Source organism: Amphiprion ocellaris, chromosome 11 (assembly GCF_022539595.1).
Source record: "Amphiprion ocellaris isolate individual 3 ecotype Okinawa chromosome 11, ASM2253959v1, whole genome shotgun sequence".
NCBI classification, from domain to species: Eukaryota; Metazoa; Chordata; class Actinopteri; family Pomacentridae; genus Amphiprion; species Amphiprion ocellaris.
This window is the reverse complement of record NC_072776.1, coordinates 35,453,789-35,479,565: the sequence shown is the minus strand read 5'-3', so window position 1 is coordinate 35,479,565 and position 25,777 is coordinate 35,453,789. Positions and strand designations below refer to the sequence as shown.

At 38.7% G+C, this 25,777-nt stretch overlaps 1 protein-coding gene across 3 annotated transcripts; it reads left to right on the top strand.

The window, feature by feature from the left end:
* The first annotated feature begins 2,136 nt into the window (after positions 1 to 2,136).
* Positions 2,137 to 25,777, top strand: etv5a (ETS variant transcription factor 5a). Of its 3 annotated transcripts, none has more exons than XM_055015299.1 (13): positions 2,137 to 2,291; positions 7,121 to 7,229; positions 7,311 to 7,392; positions 7,681 to 7,728; positions 9,911 to 9,961; positions 14,520 to 14,643; positions 15,944 to 16,270; positions 17,291 to 17,601; positions 19,502 to 19,564; positions 20,588 to 20,656; positions 20,749 to 20,918; positions 20,990 to 21,091; positions 24,488 to 25,777. In XM_055015299.1, exons 2-13 carry the CDS (start codon positions 7,182 to 7,184, stop codon positions 24,734 to 24,736), a joined length of 1,644 nt encoding a protein of 547 aa, XP_054871274.1. In that variant the 5' UTR covers positions 2,137 to 2,291; positions 7,121 to 7,181; the 3' UTR covers positions 24,737 to 25,777. The 3 variants fall into 3 exon arrangements, with proteins under 3 accessions (XP_054871274.1, XP_054871272.1, XP_054871273.1); XM_055015297.1 differs by having other exon boundaries at positions 20,990 to 21,097; XM_055015298.1 differs by having other exon boundaries at positions 2,147 to 2,291; positions 7,088 to 7,229; positions 20,990 to 21,097.

Genomic DNA, 25,777 nt, shown 5'->3' with positions numbered 1-25,777 from the left:
GCAGAATTTCTCTCAAATGACTAAGAATGATCCAGAATAAGTGAAAATGTGCAGATTGATGCTAAATTTGTTCAAGATGCTTTAAGAATCATCCAAAATGACTCAGAATTTGTTTAAAATGACTTGAAAATGATCCAGAATTACAGAAAATTTTCCAGAAATGATCGAAAACAATGAAAATTTGTTCAGAATTGCATAAAAAATAGTCTAAAATGATTTGAAAATGATCCAAAATTACAGAAAATGTGTCTAAAATTACACAAAAGTTGTCAGAAATGACAAAAATATTCCCAAAATGACTCAAAAACACATCGAAATGACTTAAATCTGTTCAGAATAAACTGAAAATGATTTAAAATGACTGAAAACTTGCAGAATGACATGAGCGGGTTAGAAGCAGAGTGGTCTGACCCACTTTCTGTAATTTTTGAGAAAAATGGTTTCAGAGTTTAGTGTTTTCCAGAATGGTCTAACATTCCACTGTAACGCTGTATCTGGGTTGTACAAACGTTCACATCTATGGACAGTTTAGAATCACCAGTTAACCTCAGCATGTTGTTGGACTGTGGGAGGAACCTGGAGAACCTGGAGAACCCAGCAGGAGAACATGGAGACTCCATGAGGAAAGACTCCAGAAGCAGAACCAAGGATCTTCTAGCTGCGAGGTGACGCTGCTCACCACTGATCGCTGTGCTGCCCCTTTCATACATATATTTTAAATCATTTTTTACCAGTTTTTAGTCTTAATACAAGGAGGCAAAAACATTCTAGTTCATGATTTCCTGTGTCCAGACTTTAGGGACTCCCTGTATTCTGTTCTATAAATCTGTGTCCATCTGTAGGAGAAAGTCCAGTTTTTAGTCCTTCCACATCTGTGAGTTCATGTTGGTTCTTGAGATCTTTAACCCTCGTGTCGTCCTGCTGGTCAAATTGACCCGTTTTAAAGTTTGAAAATGTGGAAACAATCTATATTTTCACAGTGAAACTTCTGATGTCCACATTTTCAACACTTTTGGGAAACAAAACAACAAAAACATGAGACAAATGACAAAAAAAGACAAAAAAAACAAGACAAAACATGACAAAAATGAGACCAAAAAATGAGACAACAAACAAACACAAAATTACAAAACATGAGAGAAATGACAAAAGTCAGACAAAAAAAAAACTATAAAAATGAGACATGAAATGGCAAACATGAGACAAACGTCATGAAACAAAACAAAAAGAACCCATTTTTGAACATTTTTTGGTGAAAAAAAAAGAAATGTTAAAAATGTTTCTTAAGAACATTCACAAAAAATCAACCAAAATCCAGCAAATTTCACTGGATTTTGGTTGATTTTTATGTGATTGTTCTTAAGAAAATATTAGAAGTTTTACTGATATATATGGAATCACTTTAGATATTTTTAGGATTTTTTTGGAAGATTTTTCTCATTTTTTGAAAACATTTACAAGAATTTTCTTGCCAATTTTGGGGAAATTTTTTAAAAAAAATAAAACTTTTAAGGAATTATTGGAATTTTCTTCTTGAAGGTTTTGCAAATTTTCAGAAATCTGGGGAATTTTTTTGCAGATTTTTTGAATTTTTTTTCAGACAAGGAAACAATATTTTTTGGTGCCTGTAAATGAGGACGACAGGAGAGTTAAAGCTTTTTTCTCTTTTTGTCTGTGGATCCTGCTGGAACCTGGGAATAAAGCATCTATTATCTAATGTAATGTAATCTTTCTTCATCTGCAAAACTTCACACCAGTCCATGTTCAGCTCAGATGTTTGTCAGGTTGGATCCACTGAGTTTATATCTTTGTGTCCCTGAACGCATCAGCAGCAGTTTAATCTGGACTCACTCCATCACAGTGAGTTAATCCTGGATGGTTTCTGCGTCACTAATTGCAGTGATTTGGAGTCCAGAGGAGTGAAGGCTGCTCAGTAATCCGTCCTCGGTACATTTCCACTGCTGGCCCTTTAACTGCAGCTCAAACTGTGAATGAAACTCAGCCATTCATAAAAATAGGCCTCTGCTGCGCGCTGATTGGCCGAGAGGAGCCTCATGCATAAGTCATGAGCATGATTCTGATTGGTCCGTCGGGCTGACGGACAGAGCGGCTCCACCAACCGGAGCGCGTCTCCGAGCCCCGCCGCAGCCCGGAGGAAAACCGGAGCGGGCCGAGAGCGGAGAGTCAGTGGAGTAGTGAGAGTCAGAGGAGACAACACCAGTCCGCTCTGCGCTCCGTGGATATTTCTACACGCTATTCCCACGCAGAGGACGTTTCCACACAGCCACCAGGTGAGCCGCCGCTGCTTTAAGTCAGAAGTTGATTTTACCGGAATGTTCACGGTGCTCCGAACGCCATCTTATTTAAACACATTTACTTTGGCAACCATTTTAAATCGTTGAAGGGACGCGGCGCTCGGAGTGGGGACGCGTTTCTGTATCCTGCGTGGATGTAGGCTGCGTGGATCAGCGCGTTCTGGCGACTGTTTGTGTTTTTTATGAATGGACGCGTCGCTTTTTTCTCACCTCGGATCGAGTTTCACTTCATTGAGAAAAACAAGGGAGGGTGGGGGAGGGGCGGGGAGGAGGGGGGTGTCGGGTGAGCTGCCCCCCACCCTCCTACCCCTCCTACCCCACCTACCCCCCCAACACAAACCAGCACCGGATAAAAGTTTAACCGTGAACGTTTTGTTGACGCAGCGAGAAAAGTGGATCCAAGTTCGACTTTGTTTGGTTCCTGAAGCTGTTTGGTGCGTTTAGGGTCCGTGGCGCACTTTGATTTGTTATTTCTCCTCAGTTTAATCACAGCAGTTGAAGCTGCTGCCGTTTATCATGGCTGTTAGTGCTGAGGATAACAAACTTCATGGCACAGTTGATGCGTAAAAGGCGCATTTTACGCATCAACTGTGCCATGAAGTTTGTTATTATGACACACGCGGATCTGATGTAAGTGAGACGAGATAAGAAGCAGTAAACAGCTGCTGAGTGGAAACATTCAGTAGCTTGTCTTCATTCTCCTGCTGGCAGCTCGCCTCATTTTAGCCTGTTTTTGTGTTTGCGCGCAATTCATGCGTAAAATGGAGCACAAGGTCAACCGGACACGAGACATGAACATTTGTTGGGTCAAAAAAGTTCAGTGGGAGGTCCTTTTTGATAATAAACTCACTTGTGCTCTGTTTGAACGCGCACATACCTGCTGTTTAACCGTGTTTCAGCTCCGATCTGTGCGCTCAGCTCATGCGTAAAATGTACCAGAAGCTGCTCCACGGAGAAAAATCAAAGCAGAAAAACAGCATGTTATTAAATTAAAGCAGGATAAGGAGATAATTGTTGGTAAAAGGGTTTGTTTATGATAATAAAGTGACTTTTAGCTGATATTTAAACACATTTTGTTAGTTTTTCCACTCTGTGCCAGAGTTTGTCTCGTCTTTGGTGCGTTTAGGGACCGTGTCGCACTTTGTTTTTCCTCTGAGTTTAATCCCAGCTCTGGATCTGTGGTTTGAAATGTGCGGAGCTTCTATTTTATCTCATGTATCTTTGATTTTAGAGAATAATGATAAGGCAGTTGGTGTGTAAAAGGCGGCGCAAGGTTGACAGAATCAGAGGAAATGATCCGTGGTTGGTTAAAATATGTTTTCTGGTCATAAAGTCAGTTTTGCTCCACATTTAAATCCATCCGCTCCTCCTGTTTGCCTTAATTTACCAGCTGTGTGTGATTAATGAACTTTATTAACAGTTTAAAGTGTTTACAGGCAGCAGAGGTTGTGCTTTTCATGCTAGAGTCTTTATATTTATAGACATAAATCCGGCTGTTTGTTTCTTTATATTCCGTTTTCAGGGACCGTGTTGCTCTCTGTAGTTGTACTTTTCCTTCTTTAAACGTGTCACAAGCTGCTGCTCAGAACAGAGAAGGCAGTAAAAAGGTGTCATTAGATGAAGCAGGGTGAGAAGAAATGAGGCTGTTTGTATTTTAAGTCACTTTTAGTTCACATTTTAACCAGTTTCAGTAATTTTAAGGTGATTTAATGTCATTTCTCTGATGTTTTAGATGAATAAATCCTGCTGGCCTCCTTCTAGCAACTCAGTAAAGTGACTTTAAAGTTTCCTGGAGGGTTTTCCTCGTCTCTAATTATTGTCCAGCAGCTCGTCTTGGTCCGTCATCCATTAACAGACAGAATGTGAGTCATTACTGTTTAAAGTTCACACCGTCTTGCTTCCACACGCCAGTAATCTGCTCCCCGATTGGCCCTTCAGATCCTGCAGAGTGGGAAGCATCTCTCCAAGTCTCTGCTAACATCTCCGAGCTGATTATAGTGGAGAGCAGCAGATGGCCGGTGAGAGGAGCTTACATAAGGCTTCCATCAGTCCACTGGAGCTCAGTTAGTGGGTTAAAGAGAGCAGGACGCTGGCAGCAGCACGTTTAGAGCTGAACTCCCCGTTACTGGAGGAAACTCAGCTGTTTGGGCCATAAAATGCTGGAAAATGTCCTGTTTGGTCCAAAGATCTGCAGTATCACAGAGGCAGGAAAGAAAGCAGAAAATATTCACATTTAACCCTCCTGTTGTCTTCATTCACAGGCACCAAAAAATATTGTTTCCTCGTCTGAAAAAACCCAAAAATTCTGCAAAAAAATTCCCCAAATTTATAAAAAAGTTCCAAAATCTTCTGTAATGAAATTCCAAAAATACCTTAAAAATTCCCCTTAAAAGTTTTATTTAAAAAAAAAAAAAAAATCCCCAAATTTGGCAAGAAACAAAAACTCAAAAAATATTAAAATTTTAAATATTTTTTTAAAATGAGTAAAAATCTTCCCCCCCAAAATCCTAAAAATATCTAAAGTGATTCCATATATATCAGTAAAACTTCTAATAGTTTCTTTAAGACCATTCACATAAAAATCAACCAAAATCCAGTGAAATTTGTTGGATTTTGGTTGATTTTTATGTGAATGGTCTTAAAGAAACTTTGTTTTAACATTTCTTTTTTTCCACCAAAAAATGTTCAAAGATTTCCCAAAAATGTTGAAAATGTGGAAGTTTCACTGTGAAAATATATTTTTTTCCACATTTTCAAACTTTAAAACGGGTCAGTTTGACCCGCAGGACGACAGCAGGGTTAAAGAGCTGAAATCACAGAATTTAGATGTTTCTTGTTTGATTTTGATGAAATATCCTGATTTTCAAAGTTAACTTTGGTTATTTTTCCTAATAAAACTCTACGTCACACAGGATCAGTGTTAGGATCATCTGAAAGTATAAAATCTGATCATTTTTTCTGTTTTTACACATTTAATTAGTGTAATTTAGGTCATTTTTTATATTGTTTTTGGTTATTTTTCCTGACTGAACTGTTTGTCACACAGGTTTAGTGTTAGAATCATCTGAAGCTATAAAATCTGATCTTTTTTTTTTTGTTTTTACAGCTTCTAGCTCTAATGATTAACAGAATTTTGCTAATTTTTAAAACATTTTTTTCAGGTAACGTCTGATAAACGCTTAGGAACCTGAAGATGTTCCTTCAGCTGACGACCAGATAAAAGCATTGAGGATTAATTTAAAGTCTGACGGCTGATGCAGTTCTGTGTCTCATAAAATGTAGAAAAGCATCAAATTAAGAAGCTGCAGCCTGAAAATATTCAACATTTACGCTGATAAAAGATGAATTTATTGATTGAATGACTAAATGTTGATGTTCAGGAGGAAAGAAAGCAGAAAATATTCTAATTTTTCCAGCTGGAGTCAAAGATTTTTCTGAAAAATTCCCTCAAACTGATGATTTAATGATGAGAACAGCCGGTGATTGATTATAAAGATGATAAATGTCTTGTTTTGTACAAATATTTTCAGTTTAATGTAATTTTTAAGACAGGAAAAAAACAGAAAATATCACAGTGAAGATTTTTTTAGGTTAAATTTAGATTTTTTTCCAGTTTTTTTGGTTAATAAATAATCAAAACAGGGGCTCTTTAATTTAATTCATCCTTAATTTGAGATTATATCTAACAGTTATTTTCATTATCAGTTACTTTTTAATGAACTTATTAATTGTTTGGCTATAAAACGTCAGAAAATAGTGAAAAATGTCCTTAAATGTCTTGTTTCATCCAAACATCTGCAGTTTTCTGTCACAGAGGAGATCAAAGAACAGAAAATATTCACAATGGAGATTTTTTAAGGTTAAATTTAGACTTTCTTCTTCAATAAAACACCCAAACTGGTTAATCAATGATCAGAATGGATGTCTGTTAATAAACGGCTGTGATTATCTGTTGCCATAGCGACTGTTTACATCATCTGATTGCTGGAGTCCAGTTTTTAATTGATTTTGTCCAAACAGCAGCTAAAACCAACAAAATCTGTATTTTTTCAACTTAATTGCACAATTACTGTTTTATATCTAACAATTACTTTCATTTTCAGTTACTTTATCAGTTAATTTATTTGTTCTTCAGCTGTAAAATGTCAGAAAATAGTGAAAAATGTCGTCAAACGTCTGGTTTAGTCCAAAGATCTGCAGGTTTCTGTCACAGGGAAAAAAAACCATAAAATGTTCACATTAAAAGAGCTGGAATCAGAGAATTTAGACTAATTTAATACTTTCTAACTGAGAACAACTGGACCTGCTGAACCTTTCACCAAACATTCTTCATTTGTGTCGATGCTACTGATGAAATCTCACGATTTTTAGCTCAGATTGGGTTATTTTTCCTGATAAAACTCTACATCACACAGGATCAGTTCAAGGATCGTCTGAAAGTATGAAACCTGATCATTTTTTCTGTTTTCACAGATTCTTTCTGTAATACTTAATGTAATTTTGGTCATTTTTAAAATCATTTTCTGTGATCACGTCTGATAAATGTGTGCAGCTCTGGTAAATGTCGGTTCTTGTGGTTCCAGATCAGTTTTCTGACTTCTGTTTTGATGAAATATTCTGATTTTAAGCTCAGATTTGATTATTTTTCCTGACTGAACTGTTTGTTACACAGGATCCGTGTTAGGATCATCTGATCATTTTTTTCAGTTTTTACCGTTTCTTTGTGTAATAATGAATGTATTTTTGTTTATTTTTTATGGTATTTTGGTCAGAGCTCGCCCTCTAAACGCTGTGGTTCTCCTCAGTGCTCCAGGGTTCATCCCAGCTCCGTCGCTCTGCAGCGATTCCTCCCCTCCCGCCACAAACATGGACGGATTCTACGACCAGCAGGTCCCCTTCATGGTCCCGCCCAGCGTAAGTCTTCTCAGCGTTCTCCTGCTCTGTCTGGCTGGACGTTCTGCTCTTCTCTTCTCATGATTCTCCTCCTTCCTCCAGAACAAGTCCCGGCTGGACGAAGCTCCTCTGAGGCCTCTGAAGAGGAAGTTCGTGGACACGGAGCTCGCCCAGGACACCGAAGGTACGAAACCAGACCATTAAATCTGCAGCCGGAGGATCCGAGCTTCACCTGGTCCTCCAGAACTCCTCTAGACCTGGTCCTCCAGAACTCCTCTAGATCTTTACCTGGTCCTCCAGAACTCCTCTAGATCTTTACCTGGTCCTCCAGAACTCCTCTAGATCTTTACCTGGTCCTCCAGAACTCCTCTAGATCTTTACCTGGTCCTCCAGAACTCCTCTAGATCTTTACCTGGTCCTCCAGAACTCCTCTAGATCTTTAGCTGAACGTTTTTTGTTCTTTTTGTTCCAGAACTCTTCCAGGACCTCAGCCAGCTGCAGGAGATCTGGATCGCTGAAGGTAGACCACATCAGGAGATTCCCATTTTCCATTGGATTTGGGTCACTTTTGACCCAGATTATGCATCAGAGGGTTAAAGCAATTCAGAAGGAGAGAACTCCGTCAGAACGATGGGGTTTTTTTTGGTTTTTGTTTTTATTTTTCACGTCCGAAATATCTCCTGTCAGTCGGACGCAGTTAGAACGACAGAAACCAGAGAAGACCAAAGACAGTTTTCTTAATTTTTCATGTCAGGAATGTCTCATTTTTCCTATTCTGTTTTGAGGTTTTTCTTATTTTGTGTCTCACTTTTTTATTGTCTCATTTTTCTTAATTTTTTGTCTTTTTTATGCCACGTTTTTCTCATTTTTCCTGGTTTGTTTTTCTTATTTTAACCAGTTTCTTTGATTTTGTATTTAGTTTTTCTATTTAGTTTTTTGTTTTTTTATTTTTCTTAGTTTTTTTGTATTTTTTCATATCTTGTTTTTCTCTTTTTGCATCTCATTTTCCTCATCTTGACTCATTTTTCCAGTTTCTTGGTTTCCTGGTTTTGTGTTTAGTTTTTCTAATTGTTTAGTTTCAATTCATTGTCTGTTTTGTTTTTTGAGTTTACTTCATGTTTTATCTTTTTGTGTTTTTGAATTTTTCGTTTTGTGTCTCGTCTTTCAAAGTCTTGTTTCCTGTTTGTATTTTATTTTGTGTCCAGAACAAAAAGACAAAAAGTTAAATTTCTTTCCATGTTTATTTAGAAAAAAAGAGGAAAAAACAGGAAATAACACGTCTGATATTTTTCCAAGACTCCACAGATTTTACTAATAATGTAAAATTTAAAAAAAAAAGCCAATATAAAGGCTTTTGTAGAATCACATCTTCAATTTGAGTTTATTCAGATTAATCTCCATAATTATCACAGCTGTTGGGTCTCAGGCTTTTTATCTATTATACATTAAAAAAAGACAAAAATTAAGAAAAATTAGACAATTAAAAAAACTGAGACACAAAATAAGAAAAATAAAACAAAACAATTAGAAAAACTAAATATAAAAGCAAAGAAACTGATTAAAATGAGAAAAACAAACCAGGAAAAATGAGTCAAGATGAGAAAAATGAGAAAAATAAGACACAAAATAGGAAAAACAAAACGATTAGAAAACACAAAACCAAAGAAACTGGGGAAAAAAAGGAAAAATTTGTCAACATTAGAAAAATGAGATGCAAAAAGAGAAAAATAAGACATAAAAAAGACAAAAAATTAAGAGAAATGAGACAAATTAGTTGATTCCAGCTTTATTTAACTTTGCAAAATCAAGAATTGGAGAAATTTCCACCTTTTTCAGTTGGATTTACGAGTCTTTAAATATTAAAGATTAAACCCTTAAAAAAGGATTTAAATTTTTACATGAATACAATCCATAAAAAGCCTAACAGCAGTGATAATTAAAAATAGTATTTAAATCATATTTTTAGGGTTTAATCTGAATATTTGAACGACACGAGTAAATCCAGCTGAAAAAAGAAGAAAAAAAAACTGCTGAAATCAAATAATTTGCGGCTAAAATGAGTCGACATCCTGCAGATATTTAACTTTTTCATCTCTCCGGTCGCAGTTCAAACAAAAACTCTCCGAATTTTTGTCTCCTGAGTTTTGGTCTCAGCTGAGTCACTTTTAGCTTCTTAGCTGCAGCAGAAACTGCAGAATTTTTATTTTTTTTACAGAATGCTGAATTTAATTTTGACGAGTTTTAAACTATGGGATGTGTGGAAGAAATCCTGATGAATTTTCAGGTTTTTAAGCTTGGATTTGGTTCTTTTCCAGACAGGATTCGTGCAGAAACCGTCTGAAAGCTGAACATTTCAAGAGTTTTTCTTATTTTATTTGAGTTTTTCTTCTTATTTTTAGTCTCTTTATATGTTTTACTTGTCAGTTTTGGGATTGAGGAGATTAAATGTGTAAAAATGATGTCAGTGGGATGAATAAGAAGGAACGTTTCTTAAATGTTTAACAGGATGAAATAGTTCCAGTTTACACATTAACTGATGAGAACGACCAGTTTCTGCTATTTAGAGCAAAGTTCTGACCTGATAACCTGCTGACGGCTTCTTCTCTCTCTCCTACCATGTTTTCTGTATGTTTTCAGTTTAATATTTCATTCCTACCATGTTTTCTGGCTGTTCTCAGTTAAATATTTCTGTTTGTCCACAGCTCAGGTTCCCGACGACGAACAGTTTGTTCCAGATTTCCAGTCGGACAGCTGTGAGTATCTCCAGATTCTGTTTTTAACAGCAAGTTTCAGAGAAGATTTACCAAAAAAAGAGAGATCTGCAGTTTAGAGGAGGAAAGAAATCAGAAAATATTCACATTTAAGAAGATGAAATCACAGAATTTAGATGTTTCTATAATGAGTAAATGTGATGAAAGATCCTCATTTTATGCTCAAATTTGGTTATTTTTCCTGATAAAACTCTACAGGACTCAGGATCAGTGTTAGGATCATCTTAAAGTATAAAATCTGATCATTTTTTCTTTTTTACAGATTTTGGTTTTAATAATTAACATAATTTTGGTAATTTTTTGAAGCATTTTCTCAGATAACGTCTGATAAATGTGTGCAGCTCTGGTAAATGTCGTTTTCTGACTTGTGTTGGGTTTTTCTCAGCAGGTTTCAGCGCTCGTTACCAGGAAACAGCTCAGTTTGTGGGTAGTTTTCTCAGACTCCTGACTCCGGTCTTTGTGTCGGCCTCCTCCTCCATTCTGAGTGTAATCAGCCGGTTGGCATCACATGAGCCCAGCCTCTAATCTCATTTCACACTTTACTGCTCTCAGACTGCTGCTGCTCAACTCTGCTGCATTAAACCCCAAATCAGACCCGAAAAACTCCAGTTTACAGCCATAGAGGAGGAAAGAAACCAAAGAAACTCCAGTTTACAGCCATAGAGGAGGAAAGAAACCAAAGAAATTCCAGTTTACAGCCACAGAGGAGGAAAGAAACCCTAAAAACTTCAGTTTACAGTCGCAGAGGAGGAAAGAAACCCTAAAAACTTCAGTTTACAGCCGTAGAGGAGGAAAGAAACCCTAAAAACTTCAGTTTACAGTCGTAGAGGAGGAAAGAAACCCTAAAAACTTCAGTTTACAGCCATAGAGGAGGAAAGAAACCCTAAAAACTTCAGTTTACAGTCGTAGAAGAGGAAAGAAACCCTAAAAACTTCAGTTTACAGCCGTAGAGGAGGAAAGAAACCCTAAAAACTTCAGTTTACAGCCGTATAGAGAGGAAAGAAACCCTAAAAACTTCAGTTTACCGTCGTAGAGGAGGAAAGAAACCCTAAAAACTTCAGTTTAACAGCCGTAGAGGAGGAAAGAAACCCTAAAAACTTCAGTTTACAGTCGTAGAGGAGGAAAGAAACCCTAAAAACTTCAGTTTACAGCCGTAGAGGAGGAAAGAAACCCTAAAAACTTCAGTTTACAGTCGCAGAGGAGGAAAGAAACCCTAAAAACTTCAGTTTACAGCCATAGAGGAGGAAAGAAACCCTAAAAACTTCAGTTTACAGTCATAGAGGAGGAAAGAAACCCTAAAAACTTCAGTTTACAGTCGTAGAGGAGGAAAGAAACCCTAAAAACTTCAGTTTACAGTCGTAGAGGAGGAAAGAAACCCTAAAAACTTCAGTTTACAGTCGTAGAGGAGGAAAGAAACCCTAAAAACTTCAGTTTACAGCCGTAGAGGAGGAAAGAAACCCTAAAAACTTCAGTTTACAGTCGTAGAGGAGGAAAGAAACCCTAAAAACTTCAGTTTACAGCCATAGAGGAGGAAAGAAACCCTAAAAACTTCAGTTTACAGCCGTAGAGGAGGAAAGAAACCCTAAAAACTTCAGTTTACAGTCGTAGAAGAGGAAAGAAACCCTAAAAACTTCAGTTTACAGCCGTAGAGGAGGAAAGAAACCCTAAAAACTTCAGTTTACAGCCGTAGAGGAGGAAAGAAACCCTAAAAACTTCAGTTTACAGTCGTAGAGGAGGAAAGAAACCCTAAAAACTTCAGTTTACAGTCGTAGAGGAGGAAAGAAACCCTAAAAACTTCAGTTTACAGTCGCAGAGGAGGAAAGAAACCCTAAAAACTTCAGTTTACAGCCGTAGAGGAGGAAAGAAACCCTAAAAACTTCAGTTTACAGTCGTAGAGGAGGAAAGAAACCCTAAAAACTTCAGTTTACAGTCGTAGAGGAGGAAAGAAACCCTAAAAACTTCAGTTTACAGTCGTAGAGGAGGAAAGAAACCCTAAAAACTTCAGTTTACAGTCGTAGAGGAGGAAAGAAACCCTAAAAACTTCAGTTTACAGCCATAGAGGAGGAAAGAAACCCTAAAAACTTCAGTTTACAGTCGTAGAGGAGGAAAGAAACCCTAAAAACTTCAGTTTACAGCCGTAGAGGAGGAAAGAAACCCTAAAAACTTCAGTTTACAGCCATAGAGGAGGAAAGAAACCAAAGAAACTTCAGTTTACAGTCGTAGAGGAGGATGGAAAGAGTTTTTAAGGCCTGATTTTGTCCAAACTACATTTAAAAATCAACTAAATCTTTTTTTTTTTTTTTTTTTTTTAAACTTAATTGCCGACGGTTTTATATCTAACAGCTTCTTCAGGTAGTTTCTTGGTTGTGAAGCGTTTATCTGCTCAGTTGTTGGTCTATGGAGGTTTCTGAGGTTCCTGAGTGGTTTTAAGTCGATGTTTGGACTGAAGTTCTGGTTCAGGTTTCCTTGGTGTTTGGTCAGGTTGACCTTGTGCTGCAGGATGGTGGAGGAACCCTGCTGAGATGTTTCTGTGATATAAAAAGACTTTAGGACCATCAGGAAACGTTCTCTGGTCAGCTGTTGGTTTCATCTAATGGACCGTCTGTTGTCCAGCTGCTGGATTCTACACTTTTAAACATTTCCTTCCATCTCTGAGGCGATATGTTGAGATGAACTCGGTGCACTAGATGTTGTTAAATCAGCATCACGTCTGTCAGATCAGTAGTTTGGATTCTGTCTCCTCTGATGGAAACCTCCAGATCAGAACTTTGTGCTGCTGATTTCTGGTTTTGGCCTCAGAGACTCACATGGTTGTGATTTCCTCTGATCTACAGGAGACGTCTGATTTATCCAGTTCAACTTTATTTAAACCACTCAGTCTGTTGACAGGCAGCTTCACATCTTCATTCTGCACCGTTTCAGATGAAGTTCAAGACTTTCCGAACATTTTTAAAGTCATTTTGTTTTGAAATAATGAGTTCCAACATCACATTTACTTAATTTTATCATTTAGACGAGTTTAGAACCATTTTAGATAAATTTCAAGACTTTTTCAAGAAATTTGATGATTTTAGTCAAGTTTGTAGCCATTTTGGAGATGTTTTCAGACTTGAACATTTTTCAAGTTATGTTTTGAAATAAGGAGTTTTAACGTCAGATTTACTTTTTTTTGACAATTTTAGATGAATTTGGAACCATTTTACATGAATTTCAAGACTTTTTGTTTTGAATTAAGGAGTTCTAACATTAGATTTACTTAATTTTATCATTTTGGATTAATTAAACCAATTCAGATGAATTTCAAGATGTTTTGTTTTGAAATAAGGAGTTCTACCGTCAGATTTACTTAGTTTGATGAGTTTGCTTGAGTGTGGAACCATGTTGGAGACGCATCAAGGATTTTTTTCAAGTCACATTGTTTTGAAATAAGGAGTTCTAATGTTCACAATCGAACAAACAAAAAATCTGTTTCTTTAAGAAATGCTAAAAACCAAAACAAGCTACCATAAAACCATCTAAAAGTTTAATTCTAATATAAAGCTTTACAGTGTAATGGAACCTGTTTGATCTCAGATTAGTTTGTGGAGGAAAACAGCCAAGAGGCTTTTCTTTACTAAATAAATAAAAATCCTTCTTCTCTGAGGGTTTCCCTTCCAGCAAATCATCTGAGCTTAAAAAACAAACCAAAAAATACCAAAAAATGAGGAGAAAACCAAAGAGAACAGTTGATGAAGCCGAGATCTACTTAATGTGATCTGAGTCGATGATTTTAAACGAGTTTAGAACCTTTCTGGATGAATTACTAGACTTTTTGTTTTGAAAAAAGGAGTTCTAACGTGAGATTTAACTAATCTGATGATGTTAGTCGAGTTTGGAACCATGTTGGAGAAGTTTTTGTTTCCCTACGTTCTGTGAATGTTTTAACATCACGGTTGTTTTTATTCATTCAAATCCTGATTAATGCTCCTTTAACTGTTCAGAGCTTCGACTGATGGTTCTTTCTGACACCAGATCTTTGTTTTCTGCTCAATTTGACGTTAAACATTAAACTCCAGAAACCCTTAAATTAAAGACAGACGTCTCCTGGAGATCAGACGTTTCCTTCAGCAGATGTTACTCCTGGAGTCTTGGAGATGGTTGTGTTTCAGGTTTCTGGTTTGTTGGTTTGATCCAGTTGGACCAGAACCTTTGAACCTCCTCAGGAGACCAGATGCTGATCTCCCATTAGCTCCATTAGCCTCGCCGTGCACGCCGACCAGCTCACGTGCACGCCGACCAGCTCACGTGCACGCCGACCAGCTCACGTGCACGCCGACCAGTCCATCAGCTGATTTACTGCTCGGATCCGGTTTCGGCTCTAATGTGGCGCCTCGGAAGCTGAGTGTAATGGTTTCAGAAGATCATGAGATTATCGAGATTCATGGTTCTGAGAGCATCAGAAAGTCTGTCAGAACGTGGTCAGAAGATCAGCTGATCCTCTGAGATGTTTCTTCTTCTGTTCCTCCTCAGTGATGTTTCTCCTTCTTCTGTTCCTCCTCAGTGATGTTTCATGGCCCGCCGCCCTCCAAGATCAAGCGAGAGCTTCCTCCTTCCAAAGATCTGTCTCCCTGCCGTCAGGACCGAAGTCCCATGAACTACGGGGAGAAGTGCCTTTACAGCTACAGGTAGCAGCTCAGATCAGAGCCCACAGGTCCAGATTCAGCAAGCTTCAGGAGGCTTCACAAAGCTTGAGGAGGCCTCAGGAGGCGTCACGAAGCTTGAGGAGGCCCCATGAGGCTTCATGAAGCTTGAGGAGGCCCCATGAGGCTTCATGAAGCTTGAGGAGGCCCCATGAGGCTTCATGAAGCTTGAGGAGGCCCCATGAGGCTTCATGAAGCTTGAGGAGGCCCCATGAGGCTTCATGAAGCTTGAGGAGGCCCCATGAGGCTTCATGAAGCTTGAGGAGGCCCCATGAGGCTTCATGAAGCTTGAGGAGGCCCCATGAGGCTTCATGAAGCTTGAGGAGGCCCCATGAGGCTTCATGAAGCTTGAGGAGGCCCCATGAGGCTTCATGAAGCTTGAGGAGGCCCCATGAGGCTTCATGAAGCTTGAGGAGGCCCCATGAGGCTTCATGAAGCTTGAGGAGTAGTTTTAATTAACTAAACTCCACCAAATTACCACATTCTGTCCAAGTACCTGTAGTTTTAAAGGTTTATTCCACTGAAAGTATTACTTTGTGGCTGAGTACATGTAGTTTGAAGGATTAATAGTGTTTTCCAACCAGAAAGTTTCAGTGTCAAAGTTTTTTTCCACTTTCTGATAAACGAGTTCTAGTTTTAAAGGTACGGTCCAATTAAAGTACTACTAGTTTTATTCCTCCTTCAATACCTTCACTAGAACTTCCTGTAGATCAAACCATGTAATCAGCATAATTAGGTGATGATGTTTTTATTTCAATAATTATAATTAACCCTCCTGTTGTCTTCATTTACGGGCACCAAAAAATATTGTTTCTTTGTCTGAAAAAAATCCCAAAATTTAGCAAAAAAAATCTCCAAATTTCTGAAAATTTGCAAAACCTTCAGGAGGAAAATTCCAATAATTCCTTAAAAGTTTCCCTTATAAGTTTTATTTAAAAAAAAAAAAAAAACAACACATTTGGCAAGAAAATTCTTGTAAATATTTTTAAAAAGTGAGTAAAAATCTTCCAAAAAAATCCTAAAAAAAAAAGAAACATTTTTAGCATTTCGTTTTTTCCACCAAGAAATGTTCAAAGATTTCCCAAAAATGTGGAAAATGTGGAAATCAGAAGTTTCACTGTGAAAATATATATATTTTTTTCCCATTTTCAAACTTTAAAACGGGTCAATTTGACCTGCAGGACGATACGAGGGTTAATATTTAATAACTGGGTGTTTCCATCCTCAGTGCCTGGTGTTTTTATTTTAATAATTCTATTTAATAACTGGGTGTTTTGCTCTTTAGTGCCTGCGACAGGAAGCCCGGCTCTGGGTTCAAGCCATTAACTCCGCCCTCCACGCCGGTCTCCCCCTGCGTTGCCACGGTGACGCACCCCCTGAGCGAGCAGACTCTGCCCCCACACCCCCATGTAGCCAATCAGAGCGCGGGGCCACATCAGGTGCATGTTCAGCAGCCAACCACAGCGAGCGGCGGCCAGAACCTCCAGCAGAACCTCCAGCAGAACCTCCAGCAGAACCTCCAGCAGAACCTCCAGCAGGTCCACAGCCCGCTGTTCGCCGTGCCCGGCCCCCCCGCCAGCCAGGATGGAGGCAGCTTCACACCTGAGCACAGGTGAGCTGCTTACCTGTAGCTGTCTGTAAAGGAGAGGTGGATGTTCGGATTTAAGATCAGACGGATGTTTAGTGATGTCACAGGTTCTGGTTCTGATAAATGGAGTCATTCTGGTGATTTTTAAAACGTAGACATGGAATGAAGTAATTAATAATCATTTTAGGCTCAGATTTGGTTCGTTTTCCTCAAAGAACCACGATTCCTTCTAGAACTCATTTAAAATGTAAAAATCACATCATTTTTTTTATAGTTTTCAGTCTCTGCTTCTGGATTTTTATTTTGTGATTTCTTTTTTGATTTGGAAATGATTTTTAAATAAATATCCTGCATTTAAGTCCAGATTTGATAAATTCTCCAGATGGAACCAAACATCACACATGATGAGTTCAAGGACCGTCTGAAAGCTGAACATCAGCAGATTTTTTCTGTTTTTACAGCTTCTGTTTCTAGATTTCAAGGTAGTGGTTTTTTTTTTTTTTTTTGCAAAAGTTGGTTTATTTTTGTGATTTTGGTTTAATTTAAAAATTATTTTAATGAACTATCATGATTTTATGTTCAGATTTGTTTAATTCTCCAGATGGAACAAACGTCTGAGACCATTAGTTCAGAATTTGGTTTATTTTTCCATATTTGATGATTTTAAAGATCGTTTGAAGGACTTTTTTAAAAAAGTTTTTACATTATCTGTCTCTAGACTTCAGATTTATTTTGCCAAATTTGGTTTATTTTTGGTAAATTCTGTGATTTTGATTGATTTGAGAATGATTTTAAAGAAATATCATGATTTTATGTTCAGATTTGATAAATTCTCCAGATGGAACCAGACGTCTGACTCAATTAGTTCAGAATCTGGTTTATTTTTCCATATTTTCTGATTCTAGAGACTGTTTGAAGGACTGTTTTTGCAGTTTTTACAGTTTGTCTCCCTGATAAATAGTTATTTCTTTTAAAGATGTCCTCTCCCTGATCGTAAGTTCCCTCTGGCTCCAGATGTTTCACGTCTTTCCCATCCTCCTCCAGGTTCCAGAGGCAGATGTCAGAACCTTGCCTTCCCTTCCCGCCCTCCGACGCCCCGGTCCGTCCCCACTTCCTGCCCCCCAGCGGCGGCCTGTCCCGGGACGGCCGGCCCCCGTACCACCGGCAGATGTCGGAGCCTCTGGTTGGACCTCCTCAGGGCTTCAAGCAGGAGCTGGTGGACCCTCGGTACAGTGAGCAGGGCGTCCCGGCCATGGGCCCCCCGGGTCCGGTGGGACCCCCGGGTCCGGTCCCCCAGCGCCAGGCCAGCTTCATGAGCATCAAGCAGGAGCCCAGAGACTTCTGCTTCGACTCCGGTGAGCCTCAGGAGGAATGTCTGTGTTTGTTCTGACGCCTCACTGAGATTCTAACGCCGGCAGAACAACTCAGAGCTGAAAGATGGTCTGTGAGGCAGAAACGGGTCATAGAGGACGGTGGTCAAACATTTCAACGCTCGAGTAGGTCAACTTTAACTAATATAGCGCAACTTTATTATAGAGCAACTTTATTATAGAGCAACTTTAACTAATACAGAGCAACTTTAACTAATATAGAGCAACTTTAACTAATATAGAGCAACTTTAACTATTATAGAGCAACTTTAACTATTATAGAGCAACTTTAACTAAAAAAGAGCAGCTTTAACTTATGTACACTACCGTTGAAAAGTTTGGGGTCAATTAGAAATGTCCTTATTTTCGAAAGAAAAGCATCTGGTCCCCATTTCACATGGAGACCAGAATGTGTGTGTTGCTGCTGCTGCTTTGTTGCTAAACCAAATGCTGTGGTTTTCATGTTGAAGCTCTATGAAAAGAGAGAATCTATAGGTTCTACTTTAGTTCAACACTTTTCTATCATTTTAAGTAAATGTGAAGCTGTCAGAAAAGCTACATACATAAAATAGACGCACATAAACTATCATTCAAAAGTTTGGGTCACTTAGAAATGTCCTTATTTCTGAAAGAAAATTATGTATTTTTTTGAGTGAAGATAGCATTAAATGAATGATAAATGCAGTGTAGACATTGTTAATGTGGTAAATGACTATTGTAGCTGGAAACAGCTGATTTTTAATGGAATATCTCCATAGAGGTACAGAGGAACATTTCCAGCAACCATCACTCCTGTGTTCTAATGCTACATTGTGTTAGCTAATGGTGTTGAAAGGCTGACTCCAGACTTTTCTAGTGTATAAACTGAGGACTGCTAACCTTCAGAGCTGCTGTCGGTTTAAATCCACTCTGATCCTCCGCCCACTCTCCAGCTGTTCTCCGGCTGTTCTCCAGCTATAACGTTCTTTTTCCTCCGGTTCTCTGCTTTCACTTCTCGTTCTGAGATTCCTTCTGCTCAGTGAAGTAATGGTAACTCCTCTTAGCTTCTTACGGCCGTTAAACTCCGATGTCATCGAACGACATGACGTCTGAATGTTTGGAGAACGTTAGTTTATCAGAAGAACGTCTCAGTTTAAACCCAACTTTGAGATGATTTTACTCTAGAGGCAGAATTTGGTTAAAATTTTGGCAATTCTGTATGATTTGGACAAATTTTTAAAAATGATTTTCAGAAATATTCTGATGATGTGTGAAGATCATCTGAATGTGGAGCGAATACTTTCTTTAGAGTCACTTCAAGACATTAAACATTATTTTGTCAGTTATTCAGTGAGTTGTTTGGGTCTCATAATAACAGAATAAGGAGGCTTCAGGAGGTTAAATTTATTTCTCTACACTGCCTGCGGTTCAACTGAAAACTCCCTGAATTCTCATCACGACTGTTGGTCAGAGCTGGGTCATTCTTTAGTCTCTGCTTCTGTCAAGAATAACAGATTTTTTTTTTTTTTTTTTTTTTTTTTACAGAATCTCTTTAGATAAACTGGAGATTTTTGGTGAATTTTTAAACAAGATGTAGAATCAAGTGATTTGATTAAATATCACAATTTTAAGCTTAGATTTGTTACATTTTTCAGACTTAACAGCATCACACAGGATTGGGTTGAAAACTGTCTGAAAGCTGAAACTTTGTAGATTTTTTCTGTTTTAACGGTTTCTTTTTCTGATAAATGGTGTAATTTTGGTGATTTTTTTTAAGGACTCCATGTCTATTAAAACCCGTCTGCAGGTCAACTGAGCTCAGACCGATCAAAGCTCAGAAAACCTTCAGTCCAGATGTTTATATCAGAAAATGAATTTATCCTCCGTCTGTCTGCTCTGCTTCCAGAAGTGCCTAACTGTCAGTCATCCTTCGGCAGGGGGCGGGGCTTCTACCACAACAGCCACGACAGTAAGTCACCTTAGGACAGGTAACCCAGGTTCACCTTTACCTGGTCCAGGTTCACCTTTAGGTCTGACAGGTATCCAGGTTTTACCTCCTGACTCGGAGCAGCTGAGGAAGAGAATCTGTCAGCAAAATAAAACATGAATCAATTAATTTCTATTACCTGTGTGGTCATTAGGGGGCGCTGTGTTTTCTGTTGGCTGAAATAAACGAGCAGAAGAAGACTGAAACTAAACCAGCTGTTTGGAAACTGATAAAAAAAACTTAAGAAGAAACAAACCAAACAGAAAAACCTCCAGGATCCGTTTTTAATCAAATTTTAATGTTTTTTTCTCTTCTCTAATAAACTAATAAACCATTTGAATTGACCATTTTTTTTGTATTTGTGAAATACACAAAAATATCAAAGTTCCCAAAACAGACTATAAATAACCATAAAATATAGATTTTTAAAGGGTAAAATTATTTCATTAAATCAATGTACGTTTGCAAATTATTTGCGATTCACAAATATATATATTTAATAGATGAAACGTTCATGTTCAAGTTGTTACTTTAAATAAATTTCTAAAATAATAATAGTACATGCAAAATGAATCTAATGCAAAACTGACCGTGGTACATTATTTTTAAAAAAGAAGTAATTTTACAATTTTTTTGTATTCCTAAAATATAACAAAATATCAATAAAGTTCCCAAAACAGACAATAAATAAGCATAAAATATAGATTGTTTAGAACATTTTTTGTTGAATTATTGTACATTTGCAAATTAATTTGGATTTCACAAATGAATAAGGAAGCTTTGGATATTTTTTATTCCTTAATAAAAAAATATTAATCATTTAAAAACAATATTTTGTGTTTGTTTTGGTTCTCTTTGATATTAGTTTGATGATTTTAAACATTAAAGTGGAGAGAATATCAACAAAATAAGAATTTGAGAAGGGGGCAGATACTTTATATTACATCGCTGTAGATAAAGTTTAACCAGAACGTGTGATTAACGGTTCTTCTTGTTGTTCTTCAGGTTTCTCCTTCGACAGAGAAGCTCAGCTCTACTTTGACGACACATGTGTGGTTCCTGAGAGGCTAGAAGGTCAGATTTAAATATTATAGTAATAAAAATGAGGTTACAGCTGTGGTCTCCTCCTGATGACCAGAGCTTGATCGTTTTTTTTCTTCCCTCAGCTAAAGTGAAACAGGAAGTGTCGGTGTTCCGGGACGGACCTCCCTACCAGCGCCGTGGTTCTCTGCAGCTCTGGCAGTTCCTGGTCACCCTGCTGGACGACCCGGCTAACGGACACTTCATCTCCTGGACGGGCCGCGGGATGGAGTTCAAGCTGATCGAGCCGGAGGAGGTGGGTCCAGTCAGACCAGATCTTTGTTCTGTTATTCTGGGGTGGAGGTTCTGACCCGGTTCTGTCTCCAGGTGGCCCGTCGCTGGGGGATCCAGAAGAACCGACCAGCCATGAACTACGACAAGCTGAGCCGCTCGCTGCGCTACTACTATGAGAAGGGCATCATGCAGAAGGTAAAGGCACGTCACTTTATATTATACTCTACCTGTTCTCAGGGTTACAACCAGAACCAGAACCAGCAGATAGAACAGTCTGTGGGCTCGTCTAAATTACTGTTTTCAACCCTAAACCTAGAGAATATCTGTGAATCAGACTTTACAACCCTGAAGTCAAAGATTCTCAAACAGAAATCACACTTTTACAGACATGAAGTCAAAATATTCCAGATATTAAACACTCCAAAGATGGTGGTGACAGTGGCCATGGTTCTGAAATAAACCAGTAATATCAATAAAATTACCAAAGTCGACTGTAAATAACAATAAATTTAGGTTTTAAGAGCCTTATTAAAAATAGATTTTCTACATAGCAAGTCTATTAAAGTCCAAATGAATTGCAGTTTCACAGATATTTATTTTTTTATTTAATTCAGTTCAGTTTATTTGCCATTTGCAGTATAAAACCACATTGGAAAGAGGTGCAAGAAGCTCAAGTGCATTGTCAACATCTAAAAACAACAAATACAGGAGAAAATAGGACAGTAAAAAGAACAGGGAACAAATGCCACATACAATACTTAAGAAATAAGGTACTAAGATCCAATAAATAGTTCATTAAAAAAAAAAATGTTAGAATCAAGGTGCATTATTTAAAATCATCACAACTTGTGGGAAGAAGCTCTTACAATGACGAGACGTGGTGCACTTAATTGACCGATATCTTTTCCCTGAGGGAAGGACGTCAAACATGGCCCTGGCAGGATGGCCTGAAGAATCATTTACTATCTGTAAAGCCCGGTGTAAAAGTCTCACTTTATATGTGGCCTCCAGGAGCAGCAAAGTGCAGCCGATGGTCCTTCTGGCTGAGCGAACCACTTTGTCCAGAACCTTCTTTTCTTTCAGAGTGAGATTACCAAACCACACAATAAAAGAGCTGGTTAGCACAGTTTCAGTTACACAATAATACAAGTTTAAAAGAATCTTTGTATTTTGGGTAAATTTTCTAAGTTTACACAAGAAGAAAAGGCGTTGTCTTGCCTTCTTAGCAATGCTGGTAGTATTTAGGTTCCAGCTCAGGTTAGTTGAAAGAGTGACACCCAAGAATTTACAATTTTCAACAATCTGCACCTGAGTGTCCTGAATTGTGATGGGCAGATGGGTTCTCTTGTGACAGAAATCAATGACCAGCTCACAAGTTTTTGAAGTGTTTAAAAGCAAGTTGTTTTCTTTACTCCAGCGAACAACTTTCCCTACCTCTTCTCGTAATGTGATTCATCGTTTGAACTGATAAGTCCAATGATGGTTGTATCATCTGCATATTTGATTATCACATTATTCTCATGAGATGCTACACAGTCATGTGTATACAAAGTAAACAATAATGGGCTTAAGATACATCCCTGCAGGGAACCAGTACTGACACATAGCTCATCAGAAATGCAACCATTGATTTTGACCTTTTGTGGTCTACAAGTTAAAAAATTTAAGATCCACTTGCAAATGCTATCATCTAGTTCAAGAGATTTCAGCTTGTGAATGAGCTTTAATGGGACCATCGAGTTAAAAGCTGAACTATAATCTATAAAAAGCATTCTCGCATATGATTTCCCTTTGTCAAGATGCTTATAGACAGATTTCAAAGCAAAGGAAGTAGCGTCCACAACACTTCTGTTTTGTCTGTATGCAAACTGCATTGGATCCATAGACAAAGGTATCTGATCTTTGATATATTCTAGCACCAACCGCTCGAAGGTTTTCATGAGAACAGATGTGAGAGCTACTGGCCGATAGTCGTTCAGACATGTCACAGGTGTCTTCTTGGGCACTGGAATTATGATTGACCTCTTGAAACTGAGGGGAACAGTACAGTGTCTAAGTGACATATTGAAAACATCTGTCAAAACAGGAGCAAGTTGCCCAGAACACAGTTTAAGAACTCGTGGAGGAATGTGATCTGGACCAGGGGCCTTCCTAACCTTAGTCCTAGCCAGAACCCTCTGGACGTCCTCCTGGAGGACAGTAAAGCCTTGACCACTCTGCAGATTACAAGCAGGAAAAACAGCGGGTTCAATGTCCTCAGTTTCAAAGCGGCAATAAAACTGATTAAGTTTGTTAGGCAAAGTGGGGTCAAAGATCACAGCGGATCCCCCGTTAGGGTTCCAGGAGGTGATGGAGCTCAAGCCCCTCCACATGCGTTGTGGATCCCTTGTGTGAAATGTCCCTCTATCTTGAGCCCATAGGCATGCTTTGCGGCTTTTATGGCTCGTTCCAGAGAATATCTGGATAGCTTATAAGCAACAGCATCGCCAGATTTAAAAGCCACATTCCGCTGTTGAATTTTCATGTTTACATCAGCATTAAACCAAGGGTTCTGACTAGCATGTCTTTTAATTACCCTCTTAGGAATACAACAGTCAATACAAAATTCAATATACCCAGTGACTGCTTCACAGTATTCATCCAAATCCTCTGAATGAAACACAGACCAGTCTGTAGCATCAAAGCACCCTTGTAGTTTAATGTCACTCTCTTTTGTCCAGCACTGGACAGTCCATAGAGCTGGCTTTGATTGTCTACTCCTCTGTGTGTAGGTAGGAAGAAGGAGTACAGAGGAGTGATCAGATTTTCCAAAAGATGGTCTGAGGCTAGACCGATAAGCAGACTTTACATTGCTGTAACAATGATCCAGAAAATATGCTCCTCTAGTAGGGTTTTTAATGTGCTGATAGTAGTTGGGAATAACAGTTTTAAGATTGCATTTGTTAAAGTCACCAGCTACTATAACCGCAGCATTAGCATGGGAGTTCTCAAATTTGTGTAAGATGTCACTTAAGTCAGTAAGAGCAGCGGAAGAGTCCGCCCGTAATTGATGAAACTTTAAATACATTTCTAAAATAACAAAACAGGGATATTTATAATGATGTATTTTTTAATGAACATATTAAAATTCCCAAAATAGACTAAAAATAACCACAATATTTAGATTCTTTTAAATTGGAAAAATTGTTTAATTAATTTACATTTGCAAACGAATTGTGAGTTCTCAAATATTTAATTACTTAGTAGTTACTTAATTAATTACTTTAAATACATTTCTAAAATAACAATAAACTGGTCAAACACTGCAAGAGGATGCATTACTTTTTGATATTAATGATTTTTTAATGTTATTTACAGTTTAGACCAGTTTTTAGTCAACATGTAAATGAATACTTTATCTATTTTCTCTAATTTAACAAAACAGTGAAAATCTGTAAAATAACAGTTTATAAAACCTGTTGGTTAAATATAAATTAAGAATTCAGAATAATTAGAGATTCAACTGTTTGTGTTTTAAACCCACAGTCTGGTTCTGGTTCTGTTTGTTTTCAGTCTTTCAGTGAGTAAACGTTTGTTGTTTGTTTACTCCAGGTTGCCGGGGAGCGGTATGTTTATAAGTTCGTCTGCGACCCGGAGGCTCTGTTCTCCATGGCTTTCCCCGACAACCAGCGGCCCAACCTAAAGGCCGACCCGGACGGCCTGCCGGGTCCGGACGGCCTGCCAGGCCTGGACGACGACACGGTGCCGCTGACCCACTACGACGACGGCGCCCCCTACCTGCTGGAGGGCGGAGAGCCATGCGGCGCCGGGCTGCCGTTCCCCGACGGATACGGACACTGAGACCGACTCTCCAGAAATTTAAACCCAGAATCTGAGCCGCTCGGTTCTGATCGTGGAAACCCAAAAACTCTGTTGGCTCCACGGCGATGAAGGAGAGAAAGAAAAGGACTGGCACGAAGACGCTGTTGTCGTGGAGACCCAACGAAGCCACACCCACCTCTGTCCGGTGCTGGTTCTGGTTCTGAGACAATCTGCTTTTCGTAAACAATCGTTACACCCTGAATGCAGCACGGTTCTGTTGCCTTCATTCTTTCTGTTCTCCTAAAGATCCGTAAAAAGGGCTTTAAATTCGCATCAACACAAGGCTTGACCAGAACCGCTCGACCCGCTTGGTTTTCTGTAGATAGAACTTTTATAAAGCTGGTTCTGGACCCGGACCTCTCAGGGTTCTGGGGCGTCACTGTTCTTCAGACTCTGTGTAAATGTTCTCTAATGTTCTGCTCATGTTCCGGGTCGATCTGTTTCCTCTGGAGTCGCTGCAGCAGAACTGGTCCGGTCCGGATCCTACAGAGTCTAACCCAGACGAGGTTCTGTAGATCCTGCAGACTCTGGTTCTGATTCAGACGAGGTTCTGTAGATCATGCAGACTGATTCTAACCCATACGAGGTTCTGTAGATCCTACAGACTCTGGGTCTGGTTCAGATGAGGTTCTGTAGATCCTGCAGACCCAGACGAGGTTCTGGTTCTGACCCAGACTGCTTCTGTTCTCTGCTCTGTGTTTTTTTGTATTTCTGTGATGCTCCAGTTTGGCCGGAGCATTGGGACGCTGCATGAACCAGAACCGGGTCGGATCGGACTCTTTGCATGGTTCCCTCACATATCGCTGTCTGTGGACCGACCAGAACTTAGTGATTTTCTTTGGTTGTTGTGTTTGTTTTGTATCTGAAGATAAAGTCTATTTTTGCTATGAGGCTGGTTCTGTTCTGTAAGGTTCTGCCTCTGGTTCTGATGGATCTGGTCTGTACAGGCTTCGGTTCCCCTCCTGTGTTTCTACTGCTGACTTCTTGTGTACTGGGTCCAATAAACGGTCCTGAACGCTC